The 22,129-nt window shown below is 34.9% G+C and overlaps 2 protein-coding genes and 1 long non-coding RNA gene across 5 annotated transcripts; 1 reads left to right on the plus strand and 2 right to left on the minus strand.

The window, feature by feature from the left end:
* Window positions 1–2,587: 2,587 nt before the first annotated feature.
* LOC120258679 (secreted RxLR effector protein 161-like) lies at window positions 2,588–3,232 on the minus strand. Its single transcript, XM_039266127.1, has one exon. The coding sequence runs from the start codon at window positions 3,230–3,232 to the stop codon at window positions 2,588–2,590; it is 645 nt and encodes a 214-aa protein (XP_039122061.1).
* A 7,050-nt stretch (window positions 3,233–10,282) lies between these two features.
* On the plus strand, window positions 10,283–16,890 carry LOC120258913 (putative aminoacrylate hydrolase RutD). The gene is given in 12 exon segments (XM_039266385.1): window positions 10,283–10,540; window positions 10,678–10,903; window positions 11,353–11,435; window positions 11,559–11,659; window positions 13,034–13,099; window positions 13,101–13,130; window positions 13,325–13,378; window positions 14,015–14,163; window positions 14,381–14,498; window positions 16,362–16,449; window positions 16,554–16,757; window positions 16,847–16,890. Coding segments are annotated over 11 exon segments (1,212 nt in total). The 5' UTR covers window positions 10,283–10,443; the 3' UTR covers window positions 16,754–16,757; window positions 16,847–16,890.
* On the minus strand, window positions 13,198–19,771 carry LOC120258914. 3 transcript variants are annotated; one of them, XR_005536038.1, is made up of 3 exons: window positions 19,596–19,771; window positions 16,048–16,131; window positions 13,198–13,369 (listed from the first exon to the last, which is right to left on the minus strand). It is a non-coding gene; the product is annotated as an uncharacterized LOC120258914 (long non-coding RNA). The 3 variants fall into 3 exon arrangements; XR_005536037.1 differs by having other exon boundaries at window positions 13,198–13,352; window positions 19,596–19,765; XR_005536039.1 differs by lacking the exon at window positions 13,198–13,369 and adding an exon at window positions 14,505–15,169 and having other exon boundaries at window positions 19,596–19,770.
* Between the last annotated feature and the right edge of the window lie 2,358 nt (window positions 19,772–22,129).

Raw genomic sequence — 22,129 nt, forward strand, 5'->3', positions numbered from 1 at the left:
CCTTGAGCTACTTGGTTTCGATTTCCTATTCGTGGTTATGATGTTCAATATTCAAATAGCGGAGATTCACGAAGAAGTATTGCGCTATTTACCGGTGAGTGGTATTATTGGGACTGATCCTTTTGGTGGGAAATGTTCTTTATTTTTAGATAATGAAACCATTCCATTACTACCGACCCACGGAAGAGCGACCTCTACGAGATATACGGTTCATCTTAGGGAAAGGTACGAAGTTGGACTAATTTGGAAACATTGGGGCTTGATGAATGCTATCTTGCTTGATAAATCCCTTCCTTCTTATTGGCTTATTCAACAAACGGTATAACACTTCTTTCTCTCATCCCACTACCGCACTATCCATGTCCTATTCTTATACTATTCTACCTGTTCCGAGAAGAAAGGACAAAAAGATGGGCTGTTAAGAACGTAGAGGAGGTAGGATGGGCAGTTGGTCAGATCTAGTATGGATCGTACATGGACGATAGTTGAAGTCGGCGGCTCTCCTAGGGTTCCCTCATCTGGGATCCCTGGGGAAGAGGATCTCAGGAGTAGTCAAAGGAAGTACGGCGGGCATTCTTTTTTTCCCCTTTTTGGGGCCCCGGGTTGGCACGCGCGGGTTTCCCCTCTCCTCTACGGAAGTCATCTTTTAGTCTATTTCCGTTCCTGTGTCTATCGCTATCGCCCTATTCTCTCTCAATTGCTAGAGCTTGTGGTTCGTTATCCATACCTGTTTTAGAGCGATATAACCTCGTTGTCCGCCTCTCGATGTGCAGGTCTTTTCCCACCCTACTCTCTCAATGTGGCCCATGAGATGGGGGGGGCGGGGGAGGCGATACTGGTTATCGGGTCAGGAGGGCGCTGGCCGTGGTGGCCCAAACCACGATGAAGAGTTCAGCTCGTGGCGTAGATCCTCGAACCTACCACGGCCACCATCTTTTGCCATTTTCGTTCTCTTACCCCGGGAAAGTGGATCAAAGAAAGGTAGCTTGCTCCCAAGCCAAGTGCTTGCTTACGCCGCCCTACTCTATTATTACCACACATAATTAGGAGAAGCTCATCCACTAGAAATGCTAGTGGGCGTTAGCAGACTTTCATTCTTCGCCCGGTCCTTAGTAGCCTTTACAAACAAAAAAACGGTTATTTGGAAAGGCTAGAGGGATTGTGAGACCACACCACTGGAACAAGGAAGAGGGCCCCCTCACTAATTGAGCGAGCTCGGATCAATCTTCCACATGCGTGGTTGAGTCAGACAAGAGAAAAGTAGATCTGTCATGGCATGGTCCATAGATCTTTGAAAATCGAAGAAGAGGAGAGCGCGAGATCAACTGAGAGCCTTGGATGTAGTTGGCGAAGGATAAGCCCCTGTCATTGGCTAAGCGAGACCATGATCCGTAGCGTGATCGTAGCCTCGCAGGTAGGGGGCGATGAGGGCAATTCATCTATAAGCGTTTCGGCGGGGACTTGTCCCTTGACGCCTTCGTGAGAACATACATATTTCAAAAGAAAACTCGGTTGATCGGGGCCTCGGCTCCTTTTTCCCTCACTGCTTCCCATCACTGTGATTCCGCCTCTCTTCCCGCTTTTCGAGGGCTCTGCTCCTTTTCTTTTCTCTCGCACACACCTCTACTCTAGGCAGGCTACTTGAATCTCTCGTTCATCCAGAACTTTCTTTCACGATCGATTGATTCAACAAAACCAATTCGAATTATTCTCTTTTCTTTCTTTTAAGCCTTTCCGCAGCAGTGCTGGGGCTTTTCGGGCTTAGATTAGAAACGTTAGCCGTGCCAAAGTATTCACTGGGACGCCGTCGTCCTCTACGAAGGAAGCGGTCAGAGTAGCCAGAGAAGGCAGCGGGTAAGGTGTATGCATTCAAGCTAAGCGCTTTCTAGTTTGGTCTTCAAAGATTCTCCAAATTTGATCTTCAATTCACCCAAGTTTGGTCCTCAAATCTTCAATTAGTCTTCATTCCATATTTAGTCTTCAATCACATCTCCTAAATATGGTCTTGAATAACTCCACCAAGATCTTGAAGATGTCTTGCCTTGTAAGCCAAGACTCCTTGCCATGTCACCATACTCTCCATGTCATCAATTTTCCCATGTCACATAGATTGCCACGTCATCTTGACTATGTGTCAAATCATGCCAATAATAGTGCGGTTGCACTAACAATCTCCCCCTTTGGCATAATTTGACACAATTGCTTTTGTACCCATACTGACTCCTGTTACAACTACCTGTTACAACTCGACTGGGACACAGACTTTACAAACTAAAGAAAAATCATCTAGTTTCTTACAAAATATATGATTATATCGCAACTAGTGATGTACAAATTAAGCACAAACAAATACACCCAGTCGGTTTGGAACTCGTGCATTAGTCAACTTCTCCCCCTTTGTGTTGAATAGATGCCAAAGTCTTCACTAGTTGTTGCAAGTCTTGTTACAACTTCTTCTACAACTTTCCTATCTTGAAATCACGGTCATCGGCTCCCCTGTCTTGAAACTCCTTCTTCCTGCTGCAAGCGACATTAATAAAGCATAGCGAGATGCGGGTCGTTCTCGAGTCCCCAATAGGGATTAAAGTTAGCAAAGGCCAATTTCACCCCTCAACTTTTCGAATCTTGTAGCATCAAGGGGTTTGGTAAAGATGTCCATGATTGCTTTTACAGTTTGCAACATAATCAATAACAAGCTGTTTTTGTTCTCTACCAAATCTCGTATAAAGTGGTGTCGAAGATCAATGTGTTTAGTACGAGAATGTTGGACTGGATTCTTGGAGATATAAATTGCACTCTTGTTGTCACAAAATATAGTCAATAACCCTTGTTGTAAGCCATAGTCCTCAAGCATTTGCTTCATCCACAACAATTGTGCACAACAACTTTCTGCTGCTATGTATTCAGCTTCTGCAGTAGAGAGTGAAATGGAAATTTGCTTCTTGCTATACCATGTGACCAAGTTGTTACTAAGATAGAAACATTCCCCTGAGGTGCTTTTTCTATCATCAATGTTTCCTTCCCAATCTGTATCACTATAACCTGCAAGATGTGAGTTGGAGTCTTTTGAATACCAAATTCCATATTCTGCAGTACCATGTACATATCTGATGATACGTTTAACAGCTTTCAAATGAGACTCCTTTTGTGTTGCTTGATATCTTGCACAAACTCCAACACTGAAAAGAGATGTCAGGCCTGCTAGATGTGAGATAGAGTAAGCTTCAATCATGCTACATGCAGAGACTTGGGTCTACATTTTTCCATGCTCATCTTTTTGTCAACCGATTCATACTCATGGGTGTTCTCATGTGTCTAGCCTTTTCAAAGCCAAATCTTTTTCACGAGGTTTTTGTGCATACTTGGTTTGAGAAATAAAAATTCCTTCTTTGCATTGTTTGATTTGGAAACCCAAGTAGTTCAATTCACCTACCATGCTCATCTCAAACTCTTCTTGCATTAGATGAACAAACTCATCCACTTGCCTTTGTGATGTTGAACCAAATATGATATCATCAACATAGATTTGTGCCACCATCAGATCTGATTTGGACTTCTTTATGAATAAAGTCTTGTATGCTTCCCCTCTTTGGTAGCCCTTCTCAAGTAAAAATTTTGTAAGCCTTTCATACCAAGCCCGAGGAGCTTGCTTCAAGCCATAGAGAGTCTTTCTTAATTTGAACACATGATTTGGATGGTGAGGATCTTCAAACCCTTTCGGTTGCTCCACAAAAACTTCTTCACTTAGAACTCCATTTAGAAAAGCACTCTTTACATCCATTTTATATAGCTTGAACCCCATACAACATGCTACTGCTAACAATAATCTGATGGATTCCAAAGCGTGCAAGCTGGTGCAAATGTTTTAAAAGTCAAAGTCAATCCCTTTAACTTGAGTATATCCTTGAGCTACTAGTCTTGCTTTATTTCTGGTGATGTTGCCTTTGTCATTAGTCTTGTTTTTGAAGATCCACTTGGTTCCAATAACATTTACATCCTTTGGCCTTGGGACCAATGTCCACACATGATTTCGAACAAACTGATTCAATTCTTCTTGCAATGCAGCCATCCAGTATTCATCAACAAAAGCTTCTTTGACATTTTTTGGTTCAATAAGAGAGATGTAACATGTGTAGCCGGACAATTCTCGATAATCTATCCTTTGAGTGCGTCTGGTTCTTCTTCCTTTAGTCACATTAATAATCACATTCTCAATAAGATGATTCTTCTTTATTCTTGAGGATGGTTCAAGACTGTTGTCTTCATTATCTTCTTTATCGTCATTTTCTTCCTTATCTGATTCTGGAATGACTTCATTTGTTGTAACTTCAGTTGCGACATTAGTTATAACCTGCTGTCTGTCTGAATCCTGAGCAGTGCCTGTTGTTGCAGTTGGTGTTGTAACCTGTGTTGCAACATCTTGTTCCGCCTGTAACTCTTCATCTGCAGATTCGCAATTCTGAGTGATAAGCTTGTTTGGCTTACTTGACGTACCTTGAGTCTCCATATCAGAGAAATCATCAACAACAACATTAATGGTCTCCATCATCTTTTTGGTTCTTGAATTAAACACCCGATATGCTCTACTAGTAGTAGAAAACCCCTTTAATAATCCTTCATCACTTTTCTTGTCAAACTAACCCAGCTGATCTCTATCATTCAGAATGAAACATTTGCTTCCAAAGATGTGAAAGTATTTGAGATTTAGCCTTTTACCTTTCCAAATTTCACATGGTGTCATGTTGGTTGAAGGCCGAATATACACTCTATTGATGATGTAGCATGCCGTATTGATTGCTTCCTCCCAAAATCTTGTAGAGAGCTTCTTTGAATTCAACATAACTCTAGCCATCTCTTGGAGAGTGCGATTCTTCCTTTCAACCACTCCGTTTTGTTGAGGAGTTTTTGGAGCTGAAAATTCATGCCGAATCCCATGTTTCCTGCTAAATTCTACAAATTGAGCATTTTTCAAATTCCGCTTCCATGAGTCGCTCGATTACGATAATCTTTCCTATTTGACACTCTTTCTCATTTTGGAGATGCATGCATAACTTTTTGAAAGCTTCAAAAGTTTTTGATTTCTTCTTCAAGAAGTCCACCCAAGTGTACCTGGAATAGTCATCAACACACACAAATACATATTTTTTTACGACAAAGCTTTTACATTTTGTGTGGGTCGATAAGATCCATATGCAAAAGTTCCGGCACTCTTGTTGTACCAATGTCTTGTATAACTTTGTGAGAGACACGACTTTGTTTTCCCAGTTGACAAGGTCGCATACACCATCTTCCCTTTTTGTAAGCATAGGCACTCCTTAATAGCTTTCATTTACGTAATCTTCATCGGGGTTTCGAAATTCGGATGTCAAACTTCGATGCCAAAATTTCGATGATGTTGTAAGATGTGTTATAACAGACTTCGAGTTTCTCTAGCAAATAGCAATTATCTGAAGATCTTGAACCAGTTAGAACACAGTGACTAGCTTCATCATAGACCACACATACATCACGAGTGAATTTTACCATCAGATTTCGATCACATAATTGACTTATACTTAGAAGATTTGCCTTCAGCTCTTCTACATGCAGAATATTTTTCAATTTTGGATACCCGGGAACCATCAATGTTCTTTTTCCAACTACTTGACCTTTCTGACAATCTCCAAAAGTCACATGCCCAATTGGACATTCTTTGTAATTCATCAAAAAACCCTTTGTTGCCTATCATATGTATTGAACAACTACTGTCAAAATACCAGTTGTCTTCTGAGGATCTTTTTGTTGAAGAGTACCCCACTAAATCTCCTTTTCTGACCCATACATTCTTGCTTTCTTTCTTCTTTTCTCTGGTATAAGGAGTGTGCCTCATATTATTGTTTTCTTTTATGTTTTTCTTCATCTTCCAACATCTTGGACGAATGTGCCCTTTAACACCACAATAGTGACATGTCGGAATCCACTTCTTTGCTTTTCCAAGTACTCTACGATTCCTCATATATGCCTTCAGTTGATGACAGTTGGGTCTTATATGTCCTCTTCTTCAACAATGAAAGCATGTAGGAACTTGTCTTCTATGTCGTCTCTTCTCCTTGTTATACTTTAATTGTTTGTATTCATGAGCATTAGATAGAACACAACCAGCTTCAACTTTGCCTTTCTTGTCTCCTGATGTCTCTTCTATATGATGTAGTGTCACACTTGTTTGAATAGGTAACTTATCAATCTTGGTCTTTCCTTTCTTCATATAGTTTATGGTCTTTTCAACATTTTTCATCTTTTCTTGACATTCTTTAAACTCTTTTGCAAGACTCTTGTTTTGTATGAGCATTTGTCAAGTTTATTCAGCACAAGTTCGTACCCATGAAGAAGATTGTTTTCAGTCACTTCTTCGCAAACAGCTTCTTTAGGTGTTGCAACTGATGTTGTAACAGGACTTGCAAAAGCACTGAAATTTCTGAAATCTTTGTCAGTTGGTAAAGAAGTGTAAGTATTGACTGCATCTTCTGTTTTGTCTTCTTACTGAATTTTTTTGAAATATCTGCACAATTCCTTGGCCAAAAGGGCAATTTCTCCTTCTATGTCTTCAGTATGTTGCAACTCTTTTGGGCTTGTTGCTTCAATTTTCAGAGCTATATCTTCTTCTCTTCTACCTGGATTCAGATTCATCTCATACGCTTGTAAAGATCCCATCAACTCATCAAGTCTCATAGTTGTGATATCTTTTGCTTCTTCTATTGCAGCAACTTTAGCATCAAATCTTCTTGGAAGCGATCTAAGTGTCTTCCGGACTAGCTTCTTATCCAAGTATTTCTTGCCGAGATGATAGGCTTGATTTGCTATGTCCATCAATTTGGCATTGAACACGGCTATCGTCTCATCTTCTCCCATCCTGAGATTCTCAAACATGGTTGTTAGCATTTGAAGTTTAGATTCTCTTACCAAATCGGTGCCCTCATGAATGGTTTGAAGAATCCCCCAAGCTTTCTTGACACAATCACGAGTTGCAACATACTTGAACTGGTTCTCATCTACTCCTCCGAAAATAGCATTGAGTGCTTTTCCATTGGCATTTGCTTTGAGCATATCTTCGGAACTCCAGTTACTCTTCATTTTCACTGTCTCGTTCATGTTTTCATCAACTTCGATTGGGGGAGACCATCCTTTCTTCTACGGCTGTCCATGCATTCTCATCAAGAGATTTAATGAAAGCCTTCATGCGTGCCTTCCAGTATGGATAATTTGATCCATCTAGCAACGGTGGTCGTATGACGGAAGCTCCCTCTTTTCCGGCCATCAATGGAACTTGTTAGACATTGCCGACTTTGCAACCAAAGTGAACACGATGACCAAAGCTTTGATACCACTTGTTAGTTCCACCGGTGTGATTTGTGGTTTAGGAAATACTCAAGCACTCATAGATCTCACACAAACCATCAAAGAAAGTTCACACAAATAAAACAAGAAGGAGACACACAAGATTGGTAACCCAGTTCGTCGTCTACTCGCCTATGTCTGGGGGCAAAGCCCGGAGATAAACAATCCACTAAAAGAGGTAAAAATACATGAGTACAAACACTCACACTCTCAAACAATGAAGATCACTATCCTCTCTAGATTGTTTAGTGCTCGCCCACTCTCCTACAAGAGTCACACCTACAATCTACGAGCAAGGTAGCTTATATAGACCCCTCAACGTCCCAAATATAGCACATACCTCTTTTGGAATCTCCGTGGCTACTAATTTAAAAACCTTCCGAATTAGTCATGCATAACTCTCGTTGTAACATAAGTTCTGCACATGGCCCCGGCTGGCACGACGAGCCGAGTTCCGGTTATGTTGCGGACCACCTCGAGACCCATCGACCTTCGGTCGAGCTTAGTCCAAGTCGATGTAGCCAAATCTCGATCCCGACTGGCCGGTAACTAGCCCTACCTCCCGGTTTCCTCATCACGCGGTTCCCTCGCATGAGGCGCACGTCCCTTAGTGCGTCTTCATGAAACTTGCTAAAACTTAGTCTTCGATTTTTCCTGGTTGGTCTTCAAAGATTCTCCAAATTTGATCTTCGATTCACCCGAGTTTGGTCCTCAAATCTTCAATTAGTCTTCATTCCATATTTTAGTCTTCAATCACGTCTCCTAAATATGGTCTTCGAATAAGCTCTGCAAAGATCTTTCGAGATGTTCTTGTGCACCTAGCCAAGACTCCTTGCCATGTCACCATACTCTCCATGTCATTAATTTTCTCATGTCACATAGATTGCCACGTCATTTTGACTATGTGTCAAATCATGCCAATAATAGTGCGGTTGCACTAACAAATACGACACAAAAATCTTGATTTAACTTGTTCAACATTGAAGTTATTCCTAGACTTTGGAATGGTTTAACTAATAGACCGCCAGATCATGGCAAAAACTCTCTAATGGTATCTCTCTTTTACAAAAGACAAGATCTACCTTGTTGGTTGATGAAAACTATTAAACTTGCGGGCTTTGTCTATTAGTGTTTGTTAGGCTTAAATTTTCGATTTTGTTATAGTTATGGTTCATTACTTTCACCATCGTTTTTTTATTGGATAAGCCACATAGTTCATTGATTCAGTCAACTTTATGCTTAAGACTTTTCCTTTGTAAATGTATATAGTTTATCAATAAATGGCTTCAAAATATCTCTTCCATTAAAAAAAAAAGAAGAAGTTATTTAATAAACCCTTTTTATATTAAAAAGATATAGCAATATAGAGAAGTGCATATATAATGGGACTTTACAATTTTTAAGATATATTAAATATTATGATGGCAAAGTTATAAGCTTGCTATTCCAACATGATGAACAAAATCAATATATTTTTTTTTATTCATATTACATATATAGTTTTATACATGACATTAAAGATAGGGAACAACTTATGCATAAAAATATAGTTCAAGGACTAAATCATGTGGAGATAATAACATTTTTTTTTTGTATAAATGATTGGGATTTAAAATAATATCTAATTGTTTTGCAGAAGCTAATTAATATTTTCTTCTGTAGTAAATGTATTTAAATGATTTAAAATTATTTTACTCATAAGAAAAAAATGATATGTTATTTATTTTTCTGTTATTTAATTCTAAAATATAAATAAATCCATCTGATAATAATTACCTTTATTATTATGAGACAAATAAATCAATTAAAGTCACTTTCTTGCTTTCTATCAAACATAATTATATGAACTACCAACATGGACCATACACATAAATAAATAAATATATATATATATATATATATATAAAGCACACATTCATAAAAAGATGGAACTTTGGGATGACGATTAATGACTTTGATATTTTTGCTTATTAATGTTTCAAAGACAAATTCAAATATTGTGGTTGTCTTGGCACTACATCTATAATTTGGTAAACTCTCCAAAGTTTGAATAAATTGAAAGCAATTTGAACTCTATGAAAAATAATAGTCTAACTTGGACCATGAGTTCATGACCCTTCACCTGCCCAACAAACACTTTTATTCTCTTTTCTTTTAAATATCAAGATTCTCTTTATTTTGACTTCCAAAATTTTCATAATTATTTATTAAATTTTAAATTAATATTAATTAATTAAAATAAGATGAATCAAAACTAAAAAAAAAAGAAATATCAACCCTACAAAACTGACTGATGTAATTTCTCATGCATGTATATCAATGAAAAAATTATAGTTATATATATATATATGTATATATATGTATCACTTTTGAAAACCCAAAAATAATGTTTTCATTTACTAAATGAATAATAAAAATTTTATTTTATTATTACATTAGAACTTTAATATGTACGTGTGTAATATGAATTGTGGACTAGTTTAGTGGTAACTATCGTATAGTGTTATCGAGAGGTTTTGAGTTTAAGGCTCTTTACCTCACATTGCATCTGTCATTCAAGTCATATGTGTTTATGTATATCTATTTAAAAAAAAATGTAATGTATAACAATTTAATTATTATAATTAATTTTTTATTTTAAAAAGTAATTTTTTTTTAATTACTCATGAATAGGCTTGTATGTGTAAAAATAAAAAAATTAAAAAAATTTTAAAAATAAATAAAATTTGTCTGACTATAAAACATTGTTGATAAAATTCTAGTTGCTTTAGAGCTTTGACTCTTATCCTTCCCGCCATCTCCAGCACGCTGACGTGGCACCAACCCATCCATATCCTGCCACGTGCCCATCGATCTTCTTCTTCTATATCTACGCACGCGCAACTCGTGCGCTCTTTATCCACCGTATCCCTTTCGATCTTTCTTTCTTTTCTCTGTTGCATAAATTTTATTTTTCAACCAATTTCGTTGCGAGGGAGTAGAGATCTGGGAATTCAGCAAGAAATTGATGTTTTTTGGTTGAATTTGAGGGAGTTTTGAAGCGATTTTGATTGATTGAGAGGGAGAGAGATGCCGTGCTTTGATTCGAGCAAATATCATGGCAATGGTGCCTCGATTTTCTACCGAACATATGGCCATGGCCCTGTCAAAGTCCTTCTTATTATTGGTATTTTTTTTTTGGATTGGTTGAGAGTTATTGGAAAAATTGGATCTTTTTGATCGATTTTTAATATTTTATCCTTTTTTTGGGATTTATTGGGGTTTTTTTTTTCTGATAAAAAGTGAATTTGATTTTTGTGAAAGGATTGGCGGGGACGCATGAATCATGGGGTCCTCAGATCAAGGGGTTGACGGGGATTTGCCAACCAAACGAAGAGGGGGAAGTGCCAATGCCGGCGTCGGTGGCCGGCGATGAGGGTTTGAATTGTCAGGATGAGGAGGACCAGGCTGCCGGTGGGATCGAGGTCTGCTGCTTTGATAACCGTGGGATGGGTTGCAGCTCCATCCCTACTAAGAAATCTGATTACTCGTGAGTTTCTCTTGAACAATTAGTTCCATGATTTTGAGAAAAAGAAAAAAATTTCCAATTTTATTTCTCCATTTTGTTGTTCTTGTTGATAATTGTGTCTGAATCGTTTTGGTTAAAAAATATATATTTGTGAATTGAGAAACATAATTATGCGGTTCCTAGGTGGAGGAGAAGTTTGGGGTTTTTAGTTTTTTAGGGAAAATGCTATGTTGTTTTCAGAATTGATGTTATTGGATATTCTTTGATGTTGGATGAGATGAAATTTATGATGCAGGTTTTAGTACCAATTACCTTGAAAAAGTAATTAATAGATTTGAATCATTGATGAGATATATTCTAATATGATTGATTTGGAGTGTTTTAACTTCCTATAAATGTGTTAATAAAAATTCATAAGAACTGTGGAAACACTGAAATAGAATTAGTAAATTTTGTCTTATTGATTGCAGAACAACTATCATGGCAAGAGATGCCCTTGCATTGCTGGATCATTTGGGTTGGAAGAAAGCTCATGTGTTTGGTCATTCAATGGGTCAGTCATCTTATCTACTTATTCTTATTCTCTCCTCTTTTTTTTTTATTTTTTTTATTTTAAGTAAATAAATGATTATTTCAGTTATGGTTGACATTTAAAAACCTTTTCTAATGAAAATAGGGGGTATGATCTCTTGCAAGTTGGCAGCAATGGCTCCAGAGAGATTATCCTCTTTGGCATTGCTCAATGTAACTGGTGGTGGATTTGAGTGTTTTCCAAAGGTAAAAAAAGATATTTCTTTCTCTGATAACTTCAGGCATATGATTATTCAGTAATCATTGTTTAGGATCTGTTTTAAATTGTTGATTTTAACCGAGAGGTCTGTAACTTGTCTTAGATGCTATTTTAATTATGAGCGATTCATGGAGCTACTATGGTCTTTCCTCAGTTGATATTCTTATGGTAGTCCTTATGCTCAGTTACTTACAGCTGCTATCACGGATTTTCAATAGTCATATCTTATGTGCTGTTATATATTATCCATTGTGTGTTAAAGTACAGTAGTTGGCCAGCCAGCTGTCATAATTTATGGCGCTATTATGATAGAAAATTGACCTTGTTCCTAATCTAATCATTCAAGGACTTTGAAAGTGTAATAGGACTTAAGATTGATTTTGATATTGGTGATCTTTTGTAAATTTCTTGATCTTGAATTCATCTGTTTAAATTCATGGAATTCAGTGTAAGAAATCTATCTTCATTTAATTATGAGCGTCCTAATGAAAAGGCTTTAGCAAGCTCTGTTGTCATGTCTTCTTGTTAGGTTTGCGTACTTCATGTGGTTTATTTCCTGGAGTTTTAGTTTGTGGTGGTTATGAACTTGTAAAAGCAAGGTTGTATTTGAATGACATTGTTTGTTAACTAGTCACTTTCTTGGCTAATTTTGTAGAGTGGGATTACCCATGGTTAACAGAAGGAAAACCAAAAATGTTCAATATCAAGGTGGAGCGTAACAACAATTGCATTTAACTAGTAACCTCGTTCATTAAGCCTGTATGGGAGATTTTCGAAATAAAATGACCTTTTTATATGTAAAAATTTTTGGTACATTTCTTCAAGGATGGAAGAGGAATTGCTTGAGTGGAAATATGTGGGCTTTGTGCATAGTAACTATGATAGTGGTGTGTTTAAATTTATTACAATTGAGTCCTCATGATCTTCTAGCAAATGGCAGAGCACTGTAGACATTAATCCATAATCCAGATGATTATTTTGACATGTTCTGTGACATTCAGACCAGTTCTTTTGGCAATCAACTACTAAATTTTCTGGAAACGTTTGAGTGGAAAAGCCTTGGCTTCTTAAAGCTAAGGAGACACCAAGTTAAAAGCTTATCTTTTTGTTAAGGTTTGTCAGAAGCCAGGATTATAGTTTGATTCACATATCAAAGTCTTTGAGATTTAGGGGAATCAGAATCATCAGATTATTTCATAATCGTAACTTTTGCCAAAATGCAAAAGGGAAGGAATAAATAGTTTGATTAATTGTGTTTGGTTTTCTTTCGTTGTTTTATATATCCTTTTTCTTGTTGAAATTCTGGATGGACCATTACTTGGATCTTCTAAATTTAGTGTTTGTCCCTGCTTCCCTTGCAGATTGATAGACAAATGTTATCACTTGCATTTCGTTTCTTAAAAGCAAGAACTCCCGAACAACGAGCTGTCTGTTGACCTGGAAACCCATTACACCAAGGTTAGTGAGTTTGGATACCATAATAAAAAATAAATAACTTTACAGGGTTTTAGGTTAGTTCTTGCCTGCTTCTGTTCCCAGCTCTGTTTCACCTTGAACAGTGAAAGTTCAGTTTTATTGTAGCAGTGGCTGGGTGCTTTTTTGGCACAGGGCATTTCAATAAACAAATCTTTTCACCTCTGTCCCATTTGCAGGAATATCTTGATGAATATGTTGGATCAACTGCAAGAAGGAAAATCCTATATCAGGTTGGAAGCTTTCACTTTAATACTTTCTACTGGAGTAAATCATAATTTCTTTGAGGAAAATGCTGGTATTGCAAAATATCTGTTTCTTCACTTTATGAAGTTCATCCATTATTATGAGAGTTTAACCGTTTTAGTGTCTATTCTTTTATCTGTTAATGACTGAGATTAGGTTAGGGATAGTTTGGTCAATGATGTCTACCACATTATGGCAAGCATATATTGTTTTTCTTGGTCTAGAGTTGGGAAAAAATAGTATACAAAATTCTCTCAAACTAGTATAAGCAGGTTGCTAATGGAATGTTGTTTATCAATAAACATCTTTTCCATGCAAACAATGCTTCATTGTCTTCATTATGAGACGTTAGCCATGACTTATATGCCATGATATGTGGGCACTAACAACATTTCCTGATTTATTGCATTTTTGAAAACCTGAAATATGTGTTTATATAGACCATTGCCCAAAATTTAATTCCTCTTGGGAGTTGCTGCAGGATTTTGGAGTTTGTGTTGTGCAAAAGTCTTGTTCTTGTTCTGATTTTGTTCATAGAATGGCTTTGCAACTTGATTTAGTGACTTGCTTGATTTTGTTTGAAAGCATTCAGGCTAATGCAACTATAAACTTACATTCTCCAGGATTATGTAAAAGCCATATCTTCAAGTGGGATGCAATCTAATTGTGGCTTTGAAGGGCAAGTTAATGCATGCTGGACACACAAACTGACATCAAAAGAACTTGAAATTATTCGATCAGCTGGATTTCCGATTTCAGTCATTCATGGCAGGTTGGTTCTTAGAGTCAATATTATCTTCTCTAAATAGGAAACATATACATATATTCTGTGAATGCAAGGAGAATCCTAACTCGTGTGAAGCTTAGCCATGCATATAGACATTCTATTTCCTTATGTCCATTTTAAGCAGTTGTGGGGCTTATTATTTGTTGAAACTTGAATGTAATAAAATGGTTATCAGAAAGTAATCCCTGGTTCTTTCTTTTAGGGATGATATCATTGCACAATTAGATCATGCTAGAAAGCTTGCAGAGAAGTTGTACCCTGCTGCAAGAATGGTGGAACTTCATGGCGCACATTTAGTAAGTCACGAGAGACCAGACGAGGTAATTTATTAGTTCATAACTTGGCAGTCTTTTCCTTGAGCATAATTATATTGCTTACTGCTGAAATTATGGACTTTGTCAACTTTATCTGGAACCGTGTTCAACAGGCTCTCACACTGACCTGGAAGTAGCTTTTGTTTCATTCTTTTGCTTGAAGAATTTTGTCTAACAAATTTAGAACAAGATTTGATCTACCTTAAGATTGTCCATGCTTCCGTTCATGTTTTTCTTTTTTTGGTTACAAAGAGAGGATAATGGTATCAACACTATGAGAGTTCTATCTTTTCATCATTATCATACAGCTGTTCTTTCTTGAGATATACATGTCAATGTAACTGCCACATTTATATAATGTTCATAAGGAAACAAATTTTGATCACCATCAAAGATAGTAGGCTATTGGTGACTGTGAACCTATGGAAGAAGTCCAACGGTAGAATCCATATGGAAAGGGTGGTCCTTCCTCAGTAGTTCACGTAAAGAGCTCATCGTAGACCAATGGCTAGTTGTAGAAAACGGTAAAGCCACCACTCTCTTCTCTTTATCACACCATATTTTGATGTGGTATGCGGCTTACTAGTTCATCTTTATGTTTGAGTGAGGTTCTTATAATGTTAGTAAGACATGAATGATCCTTCAGATGACCAGTGCTTAAAAACCGTCAAAGATCACTACAATTAAGTTGGCAAAAATTTGAGCATCCAAAATTCTTTTGAATTCATAGTTATATATTTGATGGCCTAAGAAACATCATAATCAATGAATTATTAACATTTGCTGCATAATTGTACAGTTTAAACATCAAACAGTGTCAAATGGTTTGAAATTTTATTCCAAGAAATTTCGGAAAGGTTTACAGTTTGTTAATTTGTTTTTCTAGCTGACTCATTCATGACAACAATTGTGCTGTATAGCAATGAAAAACAATAGGTTCTGCAACATTAGTGGCTCAATTTGCATCATTGAGAATGAAAATAGTTAGGTTGTGTAAAGGAAATTTATTAAGTTACAAATCTTGGTTTCTGCCCTATCAATATCCATGTGTGAGCTCAAAGGTTGTTGATTTCTAAGGTAGTAACTTCTATCCTTGCATAGGTCTTTATCCTAAGTCCTAACTTATGGATCAGGATTATGATGCACTCTAATCATTGGCACTTATCTTATGTCAGATGGATCGTTTGGTGTTAATGGTTTTCAAAATTATATAATTAGAAAACACGTCTAAACCCCATTTGTTTAGGGTTTCAAACCAATTGAAGGAATCTGATGATACCATGCATGTATGTATCTACACCCATATTAACCAATGATGCTTCATATTTTTTGAGAGGAAAAGAAAATTTGAAAATGTTCTGCAAAAACAAGCAGTGTTTCTGATTTGATAACATAATTCCTACACAGACAAATAGCGGTGCCATAGCAAAATTAAGATCTCAAAGTTGTTTCCCTTGATTTGGATCATCATTAATCTGGGTTGCACTAAATGTCTACATTAATAACCTGAAATTATAAGGTAATAACTTGAATACATTGTCTCTAGAAATCATACCTTTGAGCTGGGGGAATTGTTCTTTTTAACATTCCGATGTCAATCTAATGGATATTGATACTTATCACCAAGCACACACCACTTCTGCAAAAGCTTTATGTGAATTTGATTATTTTGCTGTCTCCATAAAATGGGGAGCTGCTTCTATAAATAAAAAGATAAATCTAAACTGAAAGCACACATCATCAAAGTTGGGCAATGTTTATCAGAAATAATATCTAGTTATGTGAAATTGAGTCTACCATAGACAACTACTACTTCAAATTGCTTATCAAGCAACCAATAATTCTCAATGTTCACATTTCACTTTGCAGGTTAACCAATCTCTTATTGAGCTGATCAAAGCATCAAAATCAAAGATTGCTCTTCTAGATTGGTCAAACGTTCAACTGAATAGATCAGGTACTCAAATTCATACCAACCAGACAAAATTTTGTGACTCTGTTAGTAACTAGTTTCTATAATTGTTTCATCAACTAATCACCAATTTACATGTCTTTCCATAGGATGGCTAGATTTTGTGAGACCGTTTTCATTATTTAAAAGAAACGGTGACGGGACAAGCTATCTAATGACCGCCTACAATATGTTAGCCAAGCTACAGCTTAGCCTTTTATATTTCTTCGGGGTAATTGTGATGGGTTTCGAGCGCGCGAAGAATATTGTCATCACAGTGAAACCAGTTAGAGTTGCAGCCTCCAATTAGCAAGGTAAAACAATGAACAATTAGTTCAGTCTATGCTCTCTATGATCATTGTTAGTTAAGAAGACTTCACTTATAGACTGAACTGTTTTCCAGGTGAGGCTTCAATACAGAACTGAAATTGTCGAAATCATATTTAATAAAAGGAGCAATCATATTATGAGAAGATCACAATGTACAATTTGCCGTCTAATTCGTTCACAGGACGAGGCATTGTCTTGGTTCCACAACTGAATTGTAAATTTAGATCTGAGAAAGGATTTGAAGGGATGAGTTCAAAAGCTTTTTTTATTGTTGCTTTTATCTATTCCCAATTTCCTTTCTTGAGGAACATTAGTGATTTCTGTTGTATTATTCTACAAGATGAAGAGTTATTCAAAGGCTGTGACACATGTTGTTATGTGTGGACAATAATTCCATTTTCTTTTAATTATATTATATATATATATATATTTTTTCTCTCTCTCTCTCTCTTTTTCCTTTTCTTTTCCTTTCACTTAAGTACCTTGAAATTTATACTACTCAGATATTGTTAGGTGATTCAATGTGATAATTCTATATAAAATATATTGTTATAATAAAATTTATTTCATAAATGAACCTTTAAGATATCATATCATGTACTAAATAAAACCTATACAGTATATATGAAATCTTATAAATGCTTAAAAATATTTAAGGCATAAAGGAAGTCATACTTGTCTTTCATTAAAATAGTATTAAATTATAATAAAAAGTTATATTACACTAAATTCTCACATTTTCAAATATACATATCTATGTGAAAAGAACAAGCTTTGCGGAAGCATATGTGTAATTTCACATTATAGCATAGGTATATATGTCAAATAAATACTAAATAAGGTAATATTTAATTACAAAAGCATAAACATATAGTTAAATCTGTAATCCTGAGATCATATATGAGTTCATGAAGTTGTCATTCATATTTTTTTTTCTTTACAGGGAAATAATAAGATGGCTCTATGTATTTCTAATTAATTATTTGAATTTTCATATAAAGTAGTCTAAGTTATTTTTAGAAAAAGATTTAATTTGATTCAGGTTTGTTGCTTCTGGTTTGAATAAATCTAAGTTGAATCACTCTCTTTGCAAGAGTTAGATATGAGGCTTTAGAGACTTTAAAAGTTTTTTTTTTCGGTATAAGTTATCTGTGTGAGTGAGTTTTTTAAAGTATTTCACACACCCTCATTCTAAAGAGATTTGATGCCTTATCTTGCCGTAAGCAAGATCATGAAGAGACTTGATGCCTTATCTTGCCGTAAGCAGGAGATCTTGGGTGCCACTAGGCTAAACTCTCTTTGGATATCTATTAAAGTTTATAAAACAAGAACAAGATTATTCATAGTCCCTTATATTTATTATATCTAAAATTGAATGGACTAGATATTTACCTTATCAATTATTAAATAACTGTTTGCCATTTAAATTTTTAATTACACCGAACCAAACTTTTGTTCCTCAAGTCTATTGTCATTTAAAGACAATTGTACAAATTATGTGCAAACAAATGACAAATCCTAGTTCAAACTAGGGATGTAGAAGGTAGGAGTATGGGTAGGGTATCGCGAAAAACCCGTACACTGTCACCCGCTGACCCTCCCACCCATACCCGTCACACTTACCCTGCAGCCCGGGTATCATACCGCTTATCCTTACCGCAGGAATACGGGTGCTCTCGCATGAGGATCTAGCTACTCGTTGTTACCCGATTGTTCAAATTATCGATTAAATTTAAATAATAATAAAAATAAATTAATTATACATTATATTACTAATCTTTTAAACACATGTCCATAAATTAAAAATTACTAAAGTTGATATATATTTGTTTATCTTAAATTATATAATCACATAAAAAATTACGTTTATTTAAAGCTCAGATGAGTAACTCTACTTTTTGTTTTTGTTTACGTTTTAACTATCTTGGTTTTTGTTTTAAATTTTTCATATATCTCTTATTTATATTTTATATAGGCTTCAAATTTTTATAAATGTCTAGTAAGATTTTTGAATATAAAAATATTATAAGTAATTCCGTAAGCTTATATCCAATTGATTTTTTATTAGTATCTTATTTTTCGGGGATGTTTTTTATAATTTTATAGAATAAATTATTATAACATTATTTTTTATATTTGTTTATTTTTAAATTTAATTATGATTTTTAATATATATCTAAAATTCAATTTTGATAATATTATCAAATATAAATATAGAAATTAAATAAAATTTAAAATAATATATTAAGAGAAAATTTGAAGTATTATTTTCAAATTAATCACCATGAAAATAGATATTGAGTAAATGTTTAGTTTAATAAAAAAATTATATATATATATATATAGAAAGGGTAAAGAAGTGCTGGGTACCCTGCATCTCTCTCAACTACAGAGTAAGGGTAAGAGAATGCAGGGTAGGAGTGAGGGCATACCTGCCTCGACCCGTCTTCACACTAACAAAGAGTAATCGCTACCAGTGCCTGTCGGTCAAAGAGGGTAATACCCTCTTTGACCGGGACTGCAATCTGGTGATCATTCGCTCAGAGTGAGGGTCAAATTACATCTCTAGTTCAAACATGAAAATTGATGAACTTTTGAAATTTATTACTATCATTTTTCCTTTGTTTCAACTTCAATGTTCCCTACAAATGAATATAACATTTACTAAAATCATTACAAATACGGTTTAAAATCACAATTGAAACAAATTAAATAAAAAAAAAATTATATTAATCAAACACACAAACATTCACCATTCATGAATGATTCTTTCATTCAAAAAATAATAAGAAGCTAGAGAGAAACAGAGATCACAAACCAACCTGAGATTTTCTTGTATGATTTGGAGCTGAATTTTCATCAGATAGAGATAAAGAGAAAAAGAGAGAGAGAGAGAGAGAGAGAGAGAGAGAGAGAGATACTTAGAAGCATCAAAGAGAGATGAGAAGTGCAATTGCTTGAAGGAAGAGAAGATTCCCAAGTATCCAGTCATATGCCACGGAATATTCCTCACGCCATTTTCAGATGCTGTCATCAAACATAAGGCCATTTTTATTTTAGTTATTATTATTATTATTATTTAAAAAAAGATATTTTGGCCTTTCACTCCAAACTTTTGGGAAATTATTTGTACGTCTTCTCTTGATCTAATTTTACTTGTCATCTCTTGAACCTGACTTGATGTTTAGCTAGAGATGAATGGTTTCTTTTATGATGCATATCATGAGATATTAAATATACAATTATTTTTAATAAATAAATCAAGATTTTTTTCATTAAGAATAAAAGGATGTTTATTATAGATATATAAGTGGGATCACAATGTTTTAATCTCAATCGTTTATTTATTTTCTGCCCAGTAACTAAATTATCCTATTAGCACCTGCAGTACAAAATTTTAAAAGAAAAACACTCTTATTATGAAACGGTTACTAAATGCGGACATCTGCAAAATCTCTTTTCTCATTCATATATATATATATATTATGTGCATGCGTGTATATACATCTAATGATATCCTTTATAAAAAATATTTATGTCATGCCCCGAACCCAGCTCTATGGACCCGGGACGTCGATAAAAGCGTCGTACACCTACAAGAGCCGAAACCATGTAGGCATACAAGGCTCAAAACCTGATCCAAAACAGAACAAATAATCAAACTCAGTGGATTGCAAAAAACAATAAAAACTTATACAAATAGAACATAGCCCCACAAAAAAAGGACTTAATACATGCTAATACTCGACGATTGCCTAACGATTCCCGCTAAGTTATCCGCCACTCAACTCTACTCTTGATCTGAAAAGATATTAAACAATAAATTATGAGCTTGACAGCACAGAAAGCACTCACTAAAAAATTATAGGGATCATTTGCAAAAATCATAAATTATCAAAATCAAAATCAGAAATCAAATTTATTTCAAATAAACATAGATGTCAAAACCAAGCATATAGGTCTCACAAACAACTATTGCCAAAACAAAATAACAGAACTCATATATTTATCCCCGGTGACTCGAGCCGATTTATCGAGGTACGTTATTCTTCACCGACTGAAAGCGGTGGGAAACTATAGTTTCTATATCGTAGTACATGTCGACACTGTCAGGTGTTTAACCCCCGATGATGAGGTTATTACAAAGTTAGTTTGGGGACTATGAGTACTTTTGTCAAAAATATTTCATGTTCACAAAATAATAAACTATCAAAAATTCATACTTGGGCAAAATGCAAGTAATTTACAGATCACATGATCCCATTTTTTTATCATATCAAAAAATAATCCAGCTTAATTGAATCCAAACATGAGCATGGATAATAAAAGAAAAAAACACAATAGTAATTAATCGAAAAAGTAAATAAATATCCGAAATTCAAAAAAATTAAGTAATCCAAATTTAAATAAATTATTTAAACCTTTCAGATAATTCTAATCCAAAATAAAATATCATTAACTCGAACTTTAAAATAATTTAAAATAATTCCAAAAATAATAATAAATATATAATTCAAAATATAAATAAATACATAAAATCATTATTTTTTTTTTCAAAATTTTCAAATGTTCAAAAAACTAAAGTATATGCATATAATATGATTTATATGTAGGATACTTACCTGATTAACAACCAGATTTTTGAATTCTTACACCAATCGAGTATTTCTCAGGAAGTCCTAATTTGGGAATAACCCATCAGAATTACAAGTAAACAAATTCAAAAATTCACACGAATGCAAAAACAAATCAAACACTAACAAAATTACCAAGGTCAAGACTAATAACCAATTCCCCTACAAACCATAAGATTAAAATCAGTGTAGCTTTGCAAATTCTAACCCAAATCAAAAATTTCAAACTTCTGAGAAAACTAAGCATCTTCATCTAAAACAACATATCCAAACCTCACAATGATTTGAGACTCTACAGAGTTTAAGCCACCAATATTAAAAATCATAATTATGTAAACCAACATTTTCAGACATGCCTATTCCAATAAAAAATATCTCACAACATATAACTTCAAAAGTAATACAATCTTACTGACAATCAGATAACTCAGAAATGAAAAACTTTCCTATGTTTTTACCTTATCCAATTCAATCTTCATGATCATCAAAAATGGTCATAATTCTTCAGGCTATGCACAGAAATATCATCCGAGACACTTATACCAATAGGGCTATATCTCACAAACTACAGATGCATAAAATCTAAAATTTTGCAGGTATTTAGGTAACATCAAACTATATAACTTTGTTATATTACTCTTCTCCAAATTCCATATACAAGACCATCAAATTGTCTAAGCAATCCTTATGTTCTTTGCAGAAATAGTATTGAGCACACCTAT

This window comes from Dioscorea cayenensis, chromosome 4 (assembly GCF_009730915.1).
Source record: "Dioscorea cayenensis subsp. rotundata cultivar TDr96_F1 chromosome 4, TDr96_F1_v2_PseudoChromosome.rev07_lg8_w22 25.fasta, whole genome shotgun sequence".
Classification (NCBI taxonomy): Eukaryota; Viridiplantae; Streptophyta; class Magnoliopsida; order Dioscoreales; family Dioscoreaceae; genus Dioscorea; species Dioscorea cayenensis.